Below are 17,853 nucleotides of genomic sequence, written 5' to 3'. Positions count from 1 at the left end.
TTAGTTAGGTATAGACATCTTATTTTTGCAGGGTAGTTAGTATAGGGCTTAGAAAAGGGATGGAGACGGGTTTAGGCTTAGTTAGGTTTTGACTTCCACTTTAGGCTCAGGCCCTTTGCACACATTGTTGATTTACTTATAAACGGATGTAAAGCGATGGATGAAAACGGCAAAAATTAAACCTAAACATATACTTCTTTTGTTTAAAAAAAATTGCCGTATAAAAATAAGGTCTCCTGTCTTTAGTTTGTGGGTTTATAGGTTGCATGTATCCACATAAGACTGAATAGTGAGAACCAAAAAAAATTCAAAGCTCTCTATAACTTTTTGGGGTAAGTTGATTTGGGTAAGGAGTTTGTTTGCTTTTTATTGTCATCCCCTCATGTATAAATGTGTACATCTGAAAATTCATTAATTTTATCTTATTGACTTACACAATACAACCATTTTATTCTCCAGTGTTTGCAATAATAGTGTGCATTTTTTATTTTTTTTGTAGCATTACATATGTTCCAAGTGAAAATTTCGAAGAATATCGATCAGATATTGGCCAACTTAGTGAAGGAACATTATCGCTTGAACCTTTGCCTGTACAGAAGACTAGGTGAGAAGTGATAATTATAACAAAATATTTTATCAAGCCAAACTAGAAAATCTATTACTAAAAAGTATCTTATCAAAAAAAATGGAAGCTGCTGTTATCAAGAACGGGAATCTTCAGTAGGCCATTGACTGCAAAACAAGGCAATCAGTGACAAGACAATCTAGCCTTTTTAAAGTTGAATTTTGCACAAAAATTATCGCAATTAAAAGTACAAATCTCATAATGAAAGATGTGGCCGAACCGATAAAGTGTACTGTTTGATAGCTGAAAAGACAGCTCTTGAACTATTTTTTTAACTGAAAGCTTTCTCATTTTCAGCCTGGCCCATAACCCAACCCTTTTGTAAGACAACACGGCTTAACCATGCATCCTGTGCTTATGCTAGGTAGAGCTCTGGGCTGTGTTTTCTAGTTTTTGGTGCATGTTAGGACCCCTTTGCAAATAACATGCCTAACGTTTTTCAGTGCCTCGATAAGTGACTGTGTGATTGTGGGGTCAATAACGCCCAGCCAGTATAAGGAGTTGCTGTATGCTTACCTGGTCCCTGTTCTAAAACTACATTTTTCAAAATATATTTTTTGTACTGAAAATTTGTGGAAGGATTATGCAGTGGTATTACAAAAGATGTTTAGAGATGTGTTGCGTGAGAATGCAGTCTCTCCATAGGAAATTTTTTATTTATTTTTTTGTTAATGAGATGTGAGTAGTGTATGGAAAGGGTTATTTTTTTGGTGTATGTGATTCTATTGGGAAGATGTCTCACTTTTAACATTTTGTTACGGAAGAGCAAAAGTTGAGGGGAATCTGAGTCCCCAGGAAAGAATTGAATAGAGAGAAAAAAAATGGAATGTTCTACATTTTTATCCATCTGGCTGTCCCTGTCCCATTTAGAAATTACCTTGAGGTGAAGGCTCCCCAGCAGACCCACACAGCAATTTACACTTGACACATCTTTAAAACAAAGAGGAAAGTAAAAAGAAATTATTAGGTTGCATTAAAGGTTCAGGAAGAGTTAAAAAAAGAAAATATCCGATTTGAAGGACATGAATCTCTCTATAACCTAATGCCGGTCATAGACAGGAAAGAAACTAGCTAGATTCCCCCATTAACAGCATCCAGTGTTGATAGAGGAATCCCTCCCATGGAGCCCTTGTGTTCTCCCAGTGGGGGAAGCCACCCCTGCTAGGAGAACACAGTGATTATTGCTAGAGGCTATAACAGCCACTAGCAATAATCACATGTAAAATCCGACTGGCTGGTTGTACCCAGGTTGATAGACCAGTCAACTTGGGTGCATTTAGCCTGCCCATACGTGATTCGAATCTCGACTGGTTCCTGCTGAACTTGCTGAGATTCTAAGATGTATGGCCAGCTTTATTATAGAGGTTACCTAAAAACAACCTGTAGTTAAAATTAAACAATTTACCCTGACAAATGGAGTGGCAGAGATATGTTGCTCTGTGGGTGGTGTAGAAAATGAATGCAAGTTCGTAAAGGCACCTTTTGGTGCCTGCTTTCAGTTTCTGTACTGAATTTGAATTGTTTTACTGCAATTATATTTGATAGCTTTCATTTGCATCATACCAGTAGAACTTGAAAATAAAGCACGATTGACTGTAAACATAAATTAAAGCAGCTTGTGATTTTTTTTTTCCCAGTGATGCTCCAGAGCTACCTGAGCGTGAGGAAGGGGAAGGGGAAGAAAGTGAACTGGAACATGGAGCATTTAGCAACTGGAATACCCCAAGAAGGTTTATACAGCCATTTGTCCTCACTGTACACTATGAAAATCCCTAAATACAAAGTCTTAGTTTTGTCTACAACATGAGGGCTGAACGTGTATAATCCAAAGCATTTCTTTCTTCTCTCTTTATCCTCACAGGGTAGAGCTTTGGAGGGAGCCTGGTAAATCTCTGGGGATCAGCATTGTCGGTGGCAGAGGCATGGGAAGCCGATTAAGCAATGGGGAAGTGATGAGAGGAATCTTCATCAAACACATTCTAGAGGACAGTCCTGCAGGCAAAAATGGAACTCTGAAAACTGGAGATAGGATTGTAGAGGTACCATCTGGAAGACCATTGTAATGTGCAGGCATATGTAACCGTCATTGCTGAATGCCTTAGAACACAGTGTGTGGGTGTTAACCCTTCAAGTGCTGGTGTTAGGGGAAAAAATATGTCATCTTACTGTTCCATACTGCCAGTCTTAGTGGTACAGTTTACGTATAGTGTTTTTTCCAATCAAAAGTGATTATGTAAAATGGTTCTCTGAAATGTTCATACCAGCTCTGGCAACGTTAAATATTTATCATTATAAACTGTTGTCACAGTTTTTTGGGGTTTTTTTTGCATTCGAGTAGGTAACAGTGGAAAAAAAAATGCTTATAAGCACATTTATCACTAGTTATTTTGTGACAGTTTATGGGGAAACTGGAATAAAGTGTTGCCCATAGCAACCACTCAGAACCTCAAGATGAAGCTAGAAAGAAATTATAAAAAAAAAAATGTGGTCATTGCGGCCAGCAAGCATACTTTTTGTTGTGTAACCAACAATACCACAACCAACAATTGTTTGTTTTGGCTTCAAGGGCAGTACTAGGAGAATGGTTTTAAATATGTAGCGTAAGCACACCACATACCAAGAATGCTTTTACAATTACATTGTATTCAGTCTATGAACACTATTCCCCTGACTTCTCTGTCAAGATTAACGGCTCAACTATCAACTTGTCCCCATGTGTCAAGGTACTAGGTGTAATCCTGAACTATCTTTTCGGCCCCACATCCAATCACCGTCCAAAGCTTGCTGCCTCAACCTCAGCAACATCTACAAAATATTCCCCCTCCTAATCAATGATGCTGCAAAGCTCCTTGTTGACTCTCTAATATCTCATCTTGATTACTGCAACTCCCTTCTCAATGACTTACCTTTACATAGACTACCCTCCCTTTAGTCCATCATGAATGCTACTACCAGACACATTCACTTTACCAACCATTGTAGCAGTGTCTGCTACTCCTCTCTGTCAATTCCTCCCCTTGCTTCCTCTCATCCAACAAATTAAATTCAAAACGCTAACAACAGCTTACAAAGCCATCCACAACTCGGTCTCCAGCTACATCACAATTTTCCATTCGATTTACCAAAACCATATGATATGAGGTCAAGCCTAGACACTTTCAATTTGTATACAATCAGGCAGGCCTTTTCACTACAAAATTGATGGTAAGTCTAAAGGAAATAAGAAAATGGTATAATATATGACCAGCTGTAGTCTCAAAATACCAACCAAGGTGTTCTCTTCATCCCTCTTAAGACCTCCTGCTCTCTAACTCCCTTGTCACTTCTTCCCACTTTTGCTTCTGGTACTTCTCCTGAGCCTCTCCCATTCCCTCCTTACCCCAGTCTGTCTATCTCCTACTTTTTCCACTTGTAGGCAGTCCCTGAAAACCCTTCTCTTCAGAGAGGCCTAACCTGCCCCCACCCAACAACTATAGATTTTTTTTCTCTAACAGCTCATCCCCACAACAATTACCTTCTGTATTTTTTGAGGCTACCTCCTAGATTGTAAGCTCTAACGAGCAGGAACCCCTGATTCCTCCTGTATTGAATATCCAAGTATGTCATATCAAACTGAGCATAGTACAGCGTTGGTATCTCCTACACTTTGTAATTCCAAGATTTATCCAAAAAGAATGTAATGCATTTACATGGGTAAAGTGAGCACCATAGCGGCTGCTCATGAATCCATACAGGAAGACTAGAAAAGAATGACGAGCAAGAGAGCAGAGCCAAACCCTGATGAACAGAGTGAAGAAGACGAACCTAACATTACTTGTTGTAGAGATCCCTTTTCTCATGAATCTCCTCCTCCTCAAAGTGGCACTTTGGTCAGAAAAATAAGCCGTGCTGGATCACTTCAGGACTTTTAGAATTCACATTGACAGGAAAATGCAGGGGAAATGGATGCACATTTTCATCCACTTTATTCGTGTTTTTACAACGTTGACCTGCATTTTAGCGATCTTGTAAAATGAAGGCCAACGCATAGACACTTAAAAAAATATCCTGTTCACACTACAATGTTACATTGAAATGCAACATATTGTATATGGATTTTAACGCAACACAGGTCAAAGCAGCATTGTAGTGTGAACCGGACACATAAAAAAACTATTTTTATTTTTTATTCTTTTATGTGACTATGCCTCAACCTCAATTTTACACTCAACTTAGGAGATGGTGCAGAAAATGGGTTTGTTGGCACAGAAATAAAAAAAAACAAAAAACTGATCCATTAGAAGCAATGCAGCTTGTCAGTGCCATTTTAGAAAACAGACTGTGTTAAAATACATGGTATGCTGACTGTTTTGAAAACTGTTTAGTAAATGTGTGCCTTTTTTATTTCCATAAACATATAGGGGTTTATTTATTAAAACTGAAGAGTGCAAAATCTGGTGCAGCTGTGAATGGTAGCCAATCCGCTTTCAGGTTTTTGTCAAAGGCTAATTGAACAAGCTGAAGTTAGAAGCTGATTGGCTACTATTCACAGCTGCAGAAGACACTTTTTACTGATTTCAAAAAGTTTTGTTGCTTTTTTGTAAAAATACACCTAAATCGGGCCATACACTATTCAAACTTCGGCCAGTTTGTGAGGAACCGGACAAAATTCTCTCAGTGGGCGGCCCTGCACTATTTGATAAACATAGATTGTTGGCCGACTTTTTTGTTGAAGGAGCCTGCTGGAAAGGTTTTGGCTGAAGAGCAGGTGCTTCCAATCAGATGGTGCCGCTCTACTGGTATTTGACAACCAGTAGCTAGCTGTCAAAATCCAATACTTGGAGTGGAAGATTTGTTCATTTGTACTGTATAGCTTAGAATCAGGGGTCTCCAAACTAGGGCCCTCCAGATGTTCAGGAAGTACAATTCCCATCATGCCTAGTCATGTCTGTGAATGTCACAGTTTTACAATGCATCTTCGGACGTGTAGTTCCGCAACAGCTGGAGCGTCGTAGTTTGGAGATCCCTAGCTTAGATGGAAGGATTTGTTTTTTTCCATTGAGCCTGCGGGCTCAGTGAAAAAAGAAAATATCTCTGTATGGCCAGCTTTATTTAGTCTGTTGGATGGACTGAGCAGAACAGTAATTTCTCTCAACAAGATTACTACCTGGAATCTTTAGCTGTCTTTTTCTCTTTACTTTTAATGAGTGGACAGACTGGCATAAGCTTTAGATTAACTTGGAAAAACCCAGTTATAGGTATAGATGCTACCACTAAAGCTGTTTAGAAAATTACTTACAGCATAAAGCTGTTGAACTCAGGCTTGTTATACAAAGCCTATTACTGACATCTATTTATAACGTTAATAAGGGAATAGATGCATCAGTAAAGTAATTGGAGGAGGGATGCCTTTTTTGTTACTGATGTTTTTGCTCTTCTTTTTTTTTTTTGTTCCTTTTCTGTTGTAGGTGGCTTACTTTTCTTTAAACAGGAGGACATAACTATGGCACTACTGCTTTACCTTTTTTTTTAAATATAATATTTAGGAGTCAGTCATGTTGAGTCTTACTGGATGACTTCATGCTGTCCTTAATAACCAACGTTCCTTATTGTTTAGGTTGATGGCATTGATCTAAGAGATGCAAGCCATGAGCAGGCAGTGGAAGCCATAAGAAAAGCAGGCAACCCTGTTGTCTTTCTTGTTCAAAGCATCATTACCAGACCTAGGGTAAGTACGTTGAAATATTTAAATGTGTTGACACATATGCATGTTTATTTTATTAACAATTCTTTTCTTTTGCTATCGTGGAGTTGATAAAATGCTATTTTGTAGTTGTATATGGAAAAGAGAAAAAAAAACATATGTTCTCCTTGTCATCCTAGTTATGTTTTACTATTCTGTTACTGCATGGGTATGATGGACAGAATATGTCAGTTATCCATACCAGTGCTTCTCAGCTACCCTCAGCAGGTCATGTTGTGATAATTTTCTTGCAAAGGTGATTTTCATCAGGTGATCAGTAATTACAACGGCTGTTCTATTAAGGGAATTCCTGGAAACATTTCCTCAGAGATATTTGATTACTGGACTTTAGGGGCACTGACCTTTAAGAAGTTATCTTGTGCCATGCCTTTGCTGTGTATATGTTCTGTATAGAGTTCAAATTAGTATAGTTTATTTTGATGATCATATGATGCGTGCAACTACAAAAATGTTCCCCATGTAAATCAGTTTTAGCACTCCTTTACACTAGAGAGTTGTGTATGTAGGCGATTTTTGCATGTTTTTGTTATCGCTTGCCGTTCAGTGCCATACAAGAATTTTTTTTTTAAACAAAATCATGCATTTTTGCGCCCATAGACTTTTAATATGGGCGTTCCAGAAAAAAACATGCGTAACACATTTTTTTTGCAAGGTCCTGTTAAAATCAGTGTGTCCAAAAACTCCCAATTCTGCTTCAAAAGTAGCTCATGGGCCTTTTGCAGATTCAGGGGTTAAGCTACCGGCATCTGAACTCTCAAATGTGAAATTGTAAACTTTAAAAGCCTAGGATTTTGACTGGTTGAGCATTTTGGAGCTTTGATCTTCCAGCTACAAAACACTCATGTGTGAATGGGGACTAACAGTGCAGAATCCCATCATGCTTAGTTTTGTCAGTGACCTAGCAGGCCAAAATTTGCATAATTCAGAAGAAACCCTTTGACATAGGAGGGTGGACTTTACTGAAGACATGAGACCACCGTTTAACATTTCTCACAGCAGAGCATTCCATATCAAGTCATTTTCAGTTTGCTAATGTTCCCTATGAGAGCAGTGAGATGATCGTGGTAGTTATAGACTGTTACCTGCTGTAGCCAAAAACATCATCTTATGTCTCTTCTTAAAGATGTATGTGTATATCGTGTATTAAGCAGGGGCTTCTTCTTTAGAATGATTCCTGCTATAAGTATCAGAGCTAAACAAATGTCACTCCACCACTGCAGGCAAGTCTAAGCCATGAGAGGACCAGTTTACCACCATGCAGCAGCAGCAGTTCTCTGCTATTTCTTTGCTTTTCTATTTGTTAGTGCATGCATGTGCTGTGATACCTTTGGGTCCATTTGGGGTGTTAAATGCTGCCTTTCTAGTGGCATTTTAATTGACCTTTGTAATGCCTTTCTTATTGACCTTTTCTTCTTTAGCCTGAGTCTCTGTATTGCTCTCCATCTGCCTCTGCTTACAGAGGACATCCACCTACTAACCCCTTTTCTCATCACTCATCCAAGGTAAATACTTTACTTACAATTGCATGCTGATTGTCTTTAAGGTACACCAATTGGGCTAACCTCACTTTGTTTAGGAACTTTGAAAGTAATCATTATTTACCTCCATATAATATGTATTCACACACTCTGCTCTCGCACATTCTAAAATTGATTCTCAATGGTCTATCATCTTGTAGATATTTCCCTTGTTCTTTGAATCTCTTGATGTTAAATGATAAAAGTGCCAGTCCCTATTTTTCCTGTTGTCTCCTGCTCCAGATTGCAGCCCTACATATCTATGATGCTTATGGGCAGGGCACGGGCTGTTCCTTAGAGTATCCTAATTCAAAACCATGCCAGTCCCTTCTGCTGATCTGCTTGGACAGCCATGTTGCAGAGATATGTCACCAAGCTAAACTAGCATCTCACAGAACTGGTGTCATTCAGCCTCCTAACCAAAATGTATGTCTTCATGACATGTCACATTGGGTGCAGCCTGCCATAAAACCAGGTAGAGTTGATTCTAAGAGCCAGGTCACAAACTACTTTTTGACAGAATAAAGCCGCGTACACACGGGCGGACTGTATGGCCTACTTAGTCTGCCGAAACACATTTCAGCGGACAGTCCGCTCGTGTGTGGGCTTCAGCGGACTTTTTCAGTGTGCAGTCTGGCGTACTAAGTATTTCGGAATTTCCATAATATTGTCCGTCATACTTTGGTTTCAGCGGACAATCCGCTCGTGAGTAGGCTAGTTCGACGGACTAAGTATGGCGCATGCTCAGAAAGGATTTACACGGCGGAAGGTTGCATTGCTGTGTATTGGACCTCCTATTTCTAATCCCGTCGTACGTGCTGTACACGTCATCGCGCAAGCTTTCGACGGACTGTTTGTGCATCCGTGTGTGGTCAAGTCCGTTCATTCGAAAGTATGACGGACTGTCCGTCGGATTGTATGACGGACTAAGTAGGCCATACAATCCGCCCGTGTGTACGCAGCTTGAGTCTTAGGCTGGCCATAGATGTTTGCTAACCTGCCTGAGATTCGAGCCATGTATGGGCAAGCTGACAGTACCAAGTTAATCGATAGATCAACTTGGGTACAACCAGCCTGCCAAATTCCGGCGATTATGGCTATCAGCTGCTATAGCAGGATGGCTTCCCCCGCCGGGAGAACATAGTGGCTCAGCAGGGGGGATTCCTCCATCAACACTGGCTGTCTTGATGTGGGGAATCGAGCAATTTTCTTTCCTGCGACCCAAGGGAGACCACAAAGTCTCGGCAGGAGGGACTCTCCTGTCAATACTGTCTGCGTTGATGGGGAAATCGTGCACATTTCCTTTTCTGCAACCTATTGTTGTAGGTAAGAAATTTGTACCATCTATGGTCTGCCTTATTGCCGTTTTTACTGCAAGAAATAAAAATTGAATGGAAGCCAACAAAAGGTCTTTGCGAAAACAATTTCAGCAATTTGTAGCTCAGTTGCTAAGTGAATTTTGGCAGTATTTGGAGCTTGCTACGGAATGTTTAAATTCAGTAGTTGCTCTTGTTATCCTCTGCAGATGCTGATCATTATGCCACCCTTGTAGCTGCATAAAGAAGTAAGACTTTAACCAGATAATTTTATAGCTGCTACAAAGTGGCTAGTTTAACATGAGATGAAGTGCACATCAGTTCTTGGTGTGTAATTAATTGTATATTTCCTGATAGCACGTTGTAATTCCTTAAAACAAAAGTATGTTAGTTTTACTCTTTTAGGCAGGATTGAATGACAGAACACCACCTGTATCAGTTTCGCCAAGTTCAGTGCAAAGGTACTCAGTTGGGCACAGTTTATGCACTGCTTTCAGAAAACTTTCCAGAGGGACTGCTGTTAGTGGGATTCAGTGAACGCTGTAAGGGCTCATTCAGACAGAAGAGCGTGTCCTCCATGCTACTTGCAGATGTGTGCACATCCACCTCGGAGCGGTGTGCAGGTAGCCCATAGAATGGATGCATGTTTGACATGGGGGCAGGAGCAGGTTCGTGGATCCGAATGCAGAGGTTCACCTTCTCCTGCCGCATGTCCAACTTTGACACGTGCTTGTGTCCGTGCAGCTGGTGCATGTGCATCTACTTCTTTGAGATGGATGCCAATGGCTCTACTTGGAGGATGGGTTTAAAGTGGTTACAAAGGCTCAAAGTTTTTTTTTACCTTTATGCATTCCATGCACGTACGCTGTATCCGATGAACTTTGTAAGATGTGCACATGCATCTTTGTACTTTGTGTTTTTTGTGAGATCTGTCTTCATTTTTATTATATTTAATGCATGCTTTTTGCTGAATTACCTTACTTGGGTTTTGCATAGTTTCATAAACACCTTTTTCAATTTTGTATTACTTAATGATTGCTATTTTCCTTTATTTTGTAGAGTAAAAGCTTGCCTTTACAGAGCACGTTTGGTACTAAACCTCTCCTCAGCTGCACTAACCCATTTGCTGATTCCTCCCAGTACAACACTAACAAGGTTGGATGTTTTTAACTTTTTATTTGTAGCTTTCAGTTCCCATTACAGTTTACTTCTGCCATTTTTGCTGTGCATTACACTGTAACCCGTAATACATTCTCATTTAACTGCAGTAGCCAGTGCAATGGTTTACTTTTTGTAATTTAAGTAATATGTGATCTATATATTAACCTCACCATTATTTTGTTATTGCTTTGAGAGTTGCATGGGCTTGTCACTTTTCTACAAATGTCAATTACACAGCTTACACACCAAGTTCTTGTCTTACGGAGAACAGACACTTGCCCAATAGATCTCTTACCTATGGTGTCTGAGGTCTCTGGAAGCCAAAGAGTCCTCTAATATTCTGGTGAATGGGCATGTTAAACAGAACCCTGCATTTTATTTGTATAAAAAATCCACTGTGACTAATTTCCATATTCAATGTAACCAGACTTTTTAGTACACTGTCTGCTTCTACAGTTCTCCTGACTTCCCTGTATAAATTGTATTTTATTTGAGTGTCCAAAGAATAAACTGAAAACTTTTTGTTTTTATCCTCTCCATGCCTCTAGATTCTCATCTTCCCTGCCTGGGCTAGGGAGGAGATATTTTGCTGACCTGAATTACATAACCAGCAGTTCATCACACTAGAGGATTAGCAGATTTCTTTTTTACACATTTTAATTACTTTAAAAACCACTGTAGATTATATTCAGAATACCATTTTCACACAAGGTCAGCAGTGAAATTAATATAAGAATATATCAAAAACCTCTATCAATGTTAAGGTGTAATTTTGTTTATAACTGACCTTGAAGGGAATATATAATGGTTTTATTTTTTTACTCCCATAGGTATATAGTGTTTTCCATATAAATATGTACATTCTAAAGCCTTGTACACACGGACTGAGTGCCGGGCGACATTGAGCCTGTGTGTATGGCAGCCAGTCTGACAGAAGCCAGTTTCTGTTGAATAAGCATGCTCGAAAACCAGCAGCCGACTGACTCCCGATTAGTGCTCTCAGCTATTGGAGTGTTCTGGCTGGGGGCCACCCCCCTGTCAGAACACAACAGCTCAGCGGGGGGAGATCGCTGTACTAACACCATACTGTTAGTACAGCGGCTTTGACCAGAGATGTGTTCCAGGCTTAACGGGCAGGTGAATCACAAGGCTTTTGTACAGGCTATCCTGATAACATAAGTAAATTATTTTCAGAGGTGTAACTTAAGCTGCACACAAAAGTGAATGACTCAGAGCAATGGCACATCCCCTCTCTTCCCTTCTCTGCCTGGTTTTTAAGACAGCCCAGTACGAAGTTTTGTTTAAGGCAGCCCTTACACTGCCCCTCACTTTAGCCAAAGCGCAGCTAACCCACGGTTTTCGTATGAGTTAGCTGCACTTTCCCATAGATTGCAATTATTACCTGCTGTTTTGGTGTGCTTTTAAAAAGTGCACCAAACCCACGGGGCAAAATAGAAGTCTATGGGAAAGTGCTGCTAACTCATACAAAAACCACAGTTTAGAAGCCGCCCTGAAACAGAAAGTTTGGCGTTTAAGTGATCCATTGTATTGGCTAAAAGAGAAGTATGGGGTTTACTAAAAACCTTTTACTCACCTGGGTGGATGCAGCATCAATCCAGTGCTGCATCTGTCCCCCACTGCCTCTGCACTGAGAACTGAGCAATCGAACACTGCTGATCACTCAATTCTCCCCTCTGCTCTGAGCAGAGAGCCGGGACTGTCAGTCACTGACTCTCTGCTCTGCCTCTCCAGCACTCACTGGAGCACTGGGCTGGTGAGGGGAGAGAGCAGCTGGCTCAGTCTGCCAGCGATGCAGCTGAGAGGCTGAGTCAGCTGCCAGTCAGACATTGTCGGGATCTTTGCAGAGGCAGGACTGGCTCTTTGATGTCAGCCAACAGCGAACTTTAGTTGGCTGAAAACGGGTCGCAGGAGTGAAGAACAAACTGCACTCCTGTGATCCATAGGAGAAGTACAGCCAAAAAAAGCTTTGGGCATACTTCTGTTTTTGAAGAGGCAAGTTTTCGGGATGAGTTTGATAAATGGCTTCTACTTTGCTTTCTTTATAGAGAACCTCTAAAGCTTTTTGACACCAGTGTCAATGGTGCACTGTCTATTAAACCTTTTGCTGCCAGGTCTGTATGGTGTACAGACCTATAAGACCGTTTCCAGCTGGCCAGTTCAGTACTCTGTACAGACATGACACCCCTCCTGCTCATGGTCAAGTCCCGTCCGCCACCGTGGTAGATGGCTTGTAGTTCTCAATGAACTGCAGGGGCGCCAATGAATGTCCTCTTAATTCATTCACAAGCCCTGCAGCTTTCAAATGGACAGCCTGGACAGAGGTACAGGCAGAAAACTATAGTGCTTGTCTGCAGGCTCCTGTTAAAACAAACAAAAAGTTTATACCAGCTTAAGGCTCAGCTTTTTTTTTATACAATGGGAGATTTCATTGTCACGGTGGAGGTGATTGGCTCAGAAAAGTGTATTAACCACTGTAATTGAAAGAAAAAATGTATATAACTATCTATATAAATATTAACTGGTTATTTTTTGGTGTGTTTTCAACAGTCCTCATTTTAAATCGATATCCCTGTTTAGTGACAAGCTCATCTTTTTTCGATAAAGCACACTGTATTTTGGTGAACGTTTCTGTTCTCTTGTTGCTGTAGGGCACAATGAATCCGGTTAGAATTGCCTTCCGTTGTTCCCCAACTAACCCCTTTGCTCCCACGCCATTTAAGGTTTGTCTGAGCGGATTTAAATTGTGACCGTAATTTCTCATTGTCAGTATGTGCTTGTTTGTGAGTCATACGGTGTGATGCTTTGTTCAGTTTCTTATGCACTTGCTGTACTGTTTTAATGTTGTTGTTTTAGTTTGTTTTGAAGCTGTGCTGATTGTTCTTAGAAGGAGTAATTTGCATTGACTTAAAGAGATTTTTCAGAAAAGAGTCTCTTTCCACTTAGTAGTAGTTCAGCTCTAGCCTAAGCCCTGACCTAAAATCAGCTGGAGGCTAAATTGATCACTGAGCACCCCCTCTGTCAATGAAAGAAATGTAACTTTTTTCTGGATACACTCTCTTTTAATAGTGTTAAACTGAAATAACGATTATATGCATTCATAGGAAATTTTTAATTGCATATAATGATTTCAAGTGGTATATTGCACACTGTGCTTTTACTTGCTTTTTAGGTTAGCTACATTTAGAAAATATAGAAATCTTTGCATCCATTGGTAGATTAACCACTCTGAACATGTGCAAATGCATCTAATTGTATGTTATCGGGTGTAAATGCATGTAAGCGCATGTACATTTAAACGCAGGAGAGATTGCTCTGGAAAGTATGTTTGCATATCTGTCTTCTTGCATGATGGAATGTAACCAGTATAATTGTTTTTATGCAATATAAATATATATATATATATATATATATATATATATATATATATTAATATAATATAATATAATTTTTTTTTTTTCAGTCTGTTCAGTTGTGTATTCTAAACTATACATGCATCGGGCAGTATTATCCTATATAAGTTTGTTTTATTCCTACTCTTATGTTATTTGACCAGTATATCTGTTTAGGTATGGAAAAAAAAGGATGAGGAATACAGCTATATATACAGTTGGACATTTGCTTATTTGAACTGGTTATCGTAGACCTATTGTTTCTCGTTCCTATTTGGGTATTTGACAGGCAACAACTCAGATACTGCAAATAGGTTCTGCTGGATAGGATAGGGCTGGGGGCATGTAGAGTGCATTCGCTGAGGTGAAGGGAGGAGGTAAAATAAAATATGCTGGCCTCTTAGCATATATGTAAATGTTGTGGCTCCAAAGTAATCGCACCATCAGGTCTGGTAATTCTGCTTGCCAGTCTGAATGGAGCTTGGGGAGCAATATACTCTGCACAAGTGAACAGAATCTAGCTGTTTTCTGAGTGGGCATGTAAGGGTCAGTTCCCTTAGCTGCATGTGTTATTTTAATTGCTTTTGGTATTTTGTCTTAAATTTTGGTTAAATATATTCTTTCAAGTGTAAATTTGGTATTAGTATAAAATATGTATATATATATTTTTTAACATAAAATCATTATTTAATCAATAAAAAAACTTTATTCCACTTGGATTATTTTTTCTCTTGAATCATTACCCAATATTAGAATCCTAATAAGGTATTGTCCATCGCTAACTGGCCACAGCTCTTCAGGCTGAAGGCAACTCAACAATCCCTAGGCTTCGCAAACTATTATTGTCATTTTATTAAATGATACTTCTCTCTGGCAGGACCCGTCACTGCCCTGACCCATAAAGGTGTTGATCCACCTTTCTAACTGGACTAGCTTTACATTGGTGACATACTGCTAAACCCTTATGCCTGGAAGTTGACACATTTAATGTGGGTCTCAGTGTCAGACTTTTACAGACTGTTCAAGGCAAGAAGCGTCTGTGTTTTCGTTTCTAAAAAAAAACAACCCAAAATTGACACAAGCAGAAAATGATGGCATTTGGAGATTGTGAGATTGTAACGTGTTGGAGGAATGGCAGTATATTCTTGGGCTATCTTCACATCTTCTGATCATATTTACCAATCACAAAAGCCAACATGCTCTCCTCCAGTCTGCTTGACACCCCAATCTAGGGTAGGCTCAATGGTCCTTTTTCTCATTTTAATTTTGGCATCACATACAAACCCAGTTCCAGCAATACTTGAGCCCGCAATTTTTTTTCCCTATTCCTTTAATCCCCCACAACAATGATTCCTCCTCTGAAGCTCATTATTTCTGCTGCTCATATTCTGGCAGTGAAATCCTCCATTCCTCTAGGCCAAACCCTTGTGCCATTGCATTGCATTTCATGACCAAGATAACATTCTCCATGATAAGTACCCCTGGGTCCCACTGGCTCATGACATGTCTGTTCTAGCCACCATGCAGACCTCTTTCAGAGCAATTTGGTCCCAGGTATAAAAACAACTTCTCAATTCTGTTTCCAGATACAAAACATTGCTGACACTACTGCACCAAAACTATTGACTTTGGGCCTGGAGATAACCTTGAGAAAACTTTGCCTCAGAATGTCCTCTACTAAGTTTGCTCCATATTATATTGGCCTTTTTAAAATTCCATCCAAAACCAATCCTGTATCGTTGAAGTTGTGTCTTTTACCTTATATCCCTAGCCGTTGCATGGAGGAGCAGGGTGCACATCTGTTTGTGACAGACAGTAAAACTTCACCCTATAAATCTTGAAACAATGGTTCTAAGGGTTAGGACCTCACAATGTAATGCCTAGTGTACAAAGTAGTCCTCCAAGTTTTAGCTAATGCAGTTAAGCAGTTTCATTTTATTGAGCTCAGATGGTAGAATTTGTACATACTTGGCTCAGCATACATTTAGAACTTGCTTTTTTTCCTCTATACTACAATTTCACTTGGTACCAGCACATTGATCTGCAAGATGCCTTAGGTAAAGAAACCGCTAAATGATTAAATATAATATAAAGTAACAGCATGTAATTTGCAGAGGAGGAACTGCCACATGGCCATGCTGTTGTATTATAAGTAAGATTGAAGTATGTGTTTAGTATCATGTGTTGTAATGAAATTTGTACATGGGTAGAACATAGTATGTGTCATGCAGTTTGTACTAATCTCTTTTAGGCTTCCAGTAATTCGGATTCTGAAACAGAAAAAACAACTTTTTCAAACTTGGCTCCGGCATCTACGACTTTCACCACTGGCCATGTTCAAATAACCCCCAGTACTTTTTCTAAAGACCCTGATAAAGAAGATGAGTTTGGCTACAGTTGGAGTAAGTTGAAAACTTCAAAGTGATACTTAACACACACTGTTTAATTTACATTGTCACTTCTATTTCTGTATGCAGATGATGGCACTGTAATCTTATTTTATTATTTTAACAAATCTAAGTACCTTTTTCTTAATCAATTTACAGCTGTCATATGACCCAGGTCTTTCCCAGCCTGTCTGCAGGGAAACATGGAGCTTCTAGTCCCCTGCTGCTGGTCACAGTTAAAAAACAAAAAAAAAAAAAAAAAAAAAAACCAAGAATACAGAGTAAAAATAAACATTATTAATAAACTATTTTAAACTGGCATGAAAATATATATTTGAAATCAAATCTTTATTATTTTGTAGACATAACATTGTGTGGGCGGATTTCTGCCAATCACAAGATGTGTTATGCCCCGTCAACCTGTGTCTTAGAATAAGAGTGAAGACTTTAATCTACATGTAATATCCCAACTCCATTGTACTTTGCTGGTTAGCGGGCATGGAGGAGGAGGGAGGGAGTCGGCTATCATTTAGCACTGTGTATACTCCCACAAGTGTGACTCTATAGTCACATGGACCACTCAGATGTGATGGGGAGGAAATGCTCAGCAAAGAACCTCACTGAAAACTGAACTGCTGTGAAAAGTTGCCACCACAGCTGCAAAATCCTTAGCTGAATTGAGGACATAAACAGAAGGGGTAGATAGAGAACAGCTGGATCAACCAGGTTTTTTGTAGAATACAGAAAACTAATCTCATAGTGACCTGAATGAGTATGAACTGCGTGTAATACACCATTTATTGATGTTTTTTTTTTTTTTTTTAAATTATGTGGGTTTAGTGACACTTTAATGACAAGGAAAATATACCTGCTGTTCCATAATGCTTTTCAGTGAAAATACATTAAAGCGGAGCTTCACCCGAATTCCTACTCTTATGCCTATGTGATTATCTGGTTCTCTAATCGCTGGATATCCCCCTTACCTTGCTGCTGTCTTGTTCTCTTTTTTTCTTATTTTAAATCTGCTCCTGGAGATTTTGGAAAGGGGCGGTGCTGCTGCGGATAGGGGCGGGGCTTCAGTGGCAGGTCAGCTCTTCCTGTCGGCCGCACGGGCCCCTGGGATAGTTTTTTCAATTTCCCAGGAGTCTGTGCGGCGCGCATCTCAGTTGCCATCACAACGGGGCAGGACTTCCTAAGACGCCGTCCGTTGTGATGGCAACCTGAGTTGTTGTCAGCGCTCGAGCGGTTTAATCTGCGCATGCGCGAGATCGGAGATTATACGGGCGGTGCATGCTGGGACATTAGCAGAACAGTGTCCCGGAAGACAATGCCTGTGGGCTTCACATGCCCACAGGCAAAATGGAAAACGTCAGGAGACGTTTTTATAAAGGCTTTCTAAGACCGAAAAACGGCAGCAAGACACTTATCGAAAAAATAAAAGTAAGTTACATAATCAGAAAACTTAATTATTGCAATTAAGACGGAAAAAAAAAAAAATGCGGTGGAACCCCGCTTTAACCACCTCGCGCCCGCCCTATAGCCGAATGACGGCCGTAGAGCGGGCGCTTTCGTCCGGGAGGCCGTCCCTGGACGTCCTAATGTTTACTTCCGCTATGCGCACCGCCGCGGGCGCGCATCGCGGAAGTTCTGTGTTCGCTGTGTCCCCCGGGGACAGGCAAACACAGATCGCTGTA

The 17,853-nt window shown here is 40.1% G+C and overlaps 1 protein-coding gene across 9 annotated transcripts in view; it reads left to right on the top strand.

Moving 5' to 3' along the window:
• The window catches only part of MPDZ (multiple PDZ domain crumbs cell polarity complex component), a 257,104-nt gene that overhangs the window by 153,237 nt on the left and 86,014 nt on the right, over nucleotides 1-17,853 (top strand). For 3 of the 9 annotated variants that reach the window (XM_077475101.1, XM_077475098.1, XM_077475097.1), the window contains 8 exons: nucleotides 500-604; nucleotides 2,263-2,355; nucleotides 2,487-2,664; nucleotides 6,222-6,332; nucleotides 7,787-7,870; nucleotides 10,261-10,356; nucleotides 13,032-13,103; nucleotides 16,024-16,174. In XM_077475101.1, coding sequence (XP_077331227.1) covers nucleotides 500-604; nucleotides 2,263-2,355; nucleotides 2,487-2,664; nucleotides 6,222-6,332; nucleotides 7,787-7,870; nucleotides 10,261-10,356; nucleotides 13,032-13,103; nucleotides 16,024-16,174 — 890 coding nt within the window. The remainder of the gene's footprint in view (nucleotides 1-499; nucleotides 605-2,262; nucleotides 2,356-2,486; nucleotides 2,665-6,221; nucleotides 6,333-7,786; nucleotides 7,871-10,260; nucleotides 10,357-13,031; nucleotides 13,104-16,023; nucleotides 16,175-17,853) is intronic. The other 6 variants (XM_077475106.1, XM_077475099.1, XM_077475104.1 and 3 more) reach the window with 4 other exon arrangements.

Source organism: Lithobates pipiens, unplaced genomic scaffold, assembly GCF_037356315.1.
Source record: "Lithobates pipiens isolate NorthernLeopardFrog02 unplaced genomic scaffold, aLitPip1_a1.2 Scaffold_13, whole genome shotgun sequence".
Lineage (NCBI taxonomy): Eukaryota > Metazoa > Chordata > Amphibia > Anura > Ranidae > Lithobates > Lithobates pipiens.
Note: the sequence above shows the minus strand (reverse complement) of the source record. Positions and strands in the feature narration are given on the sequence as shown.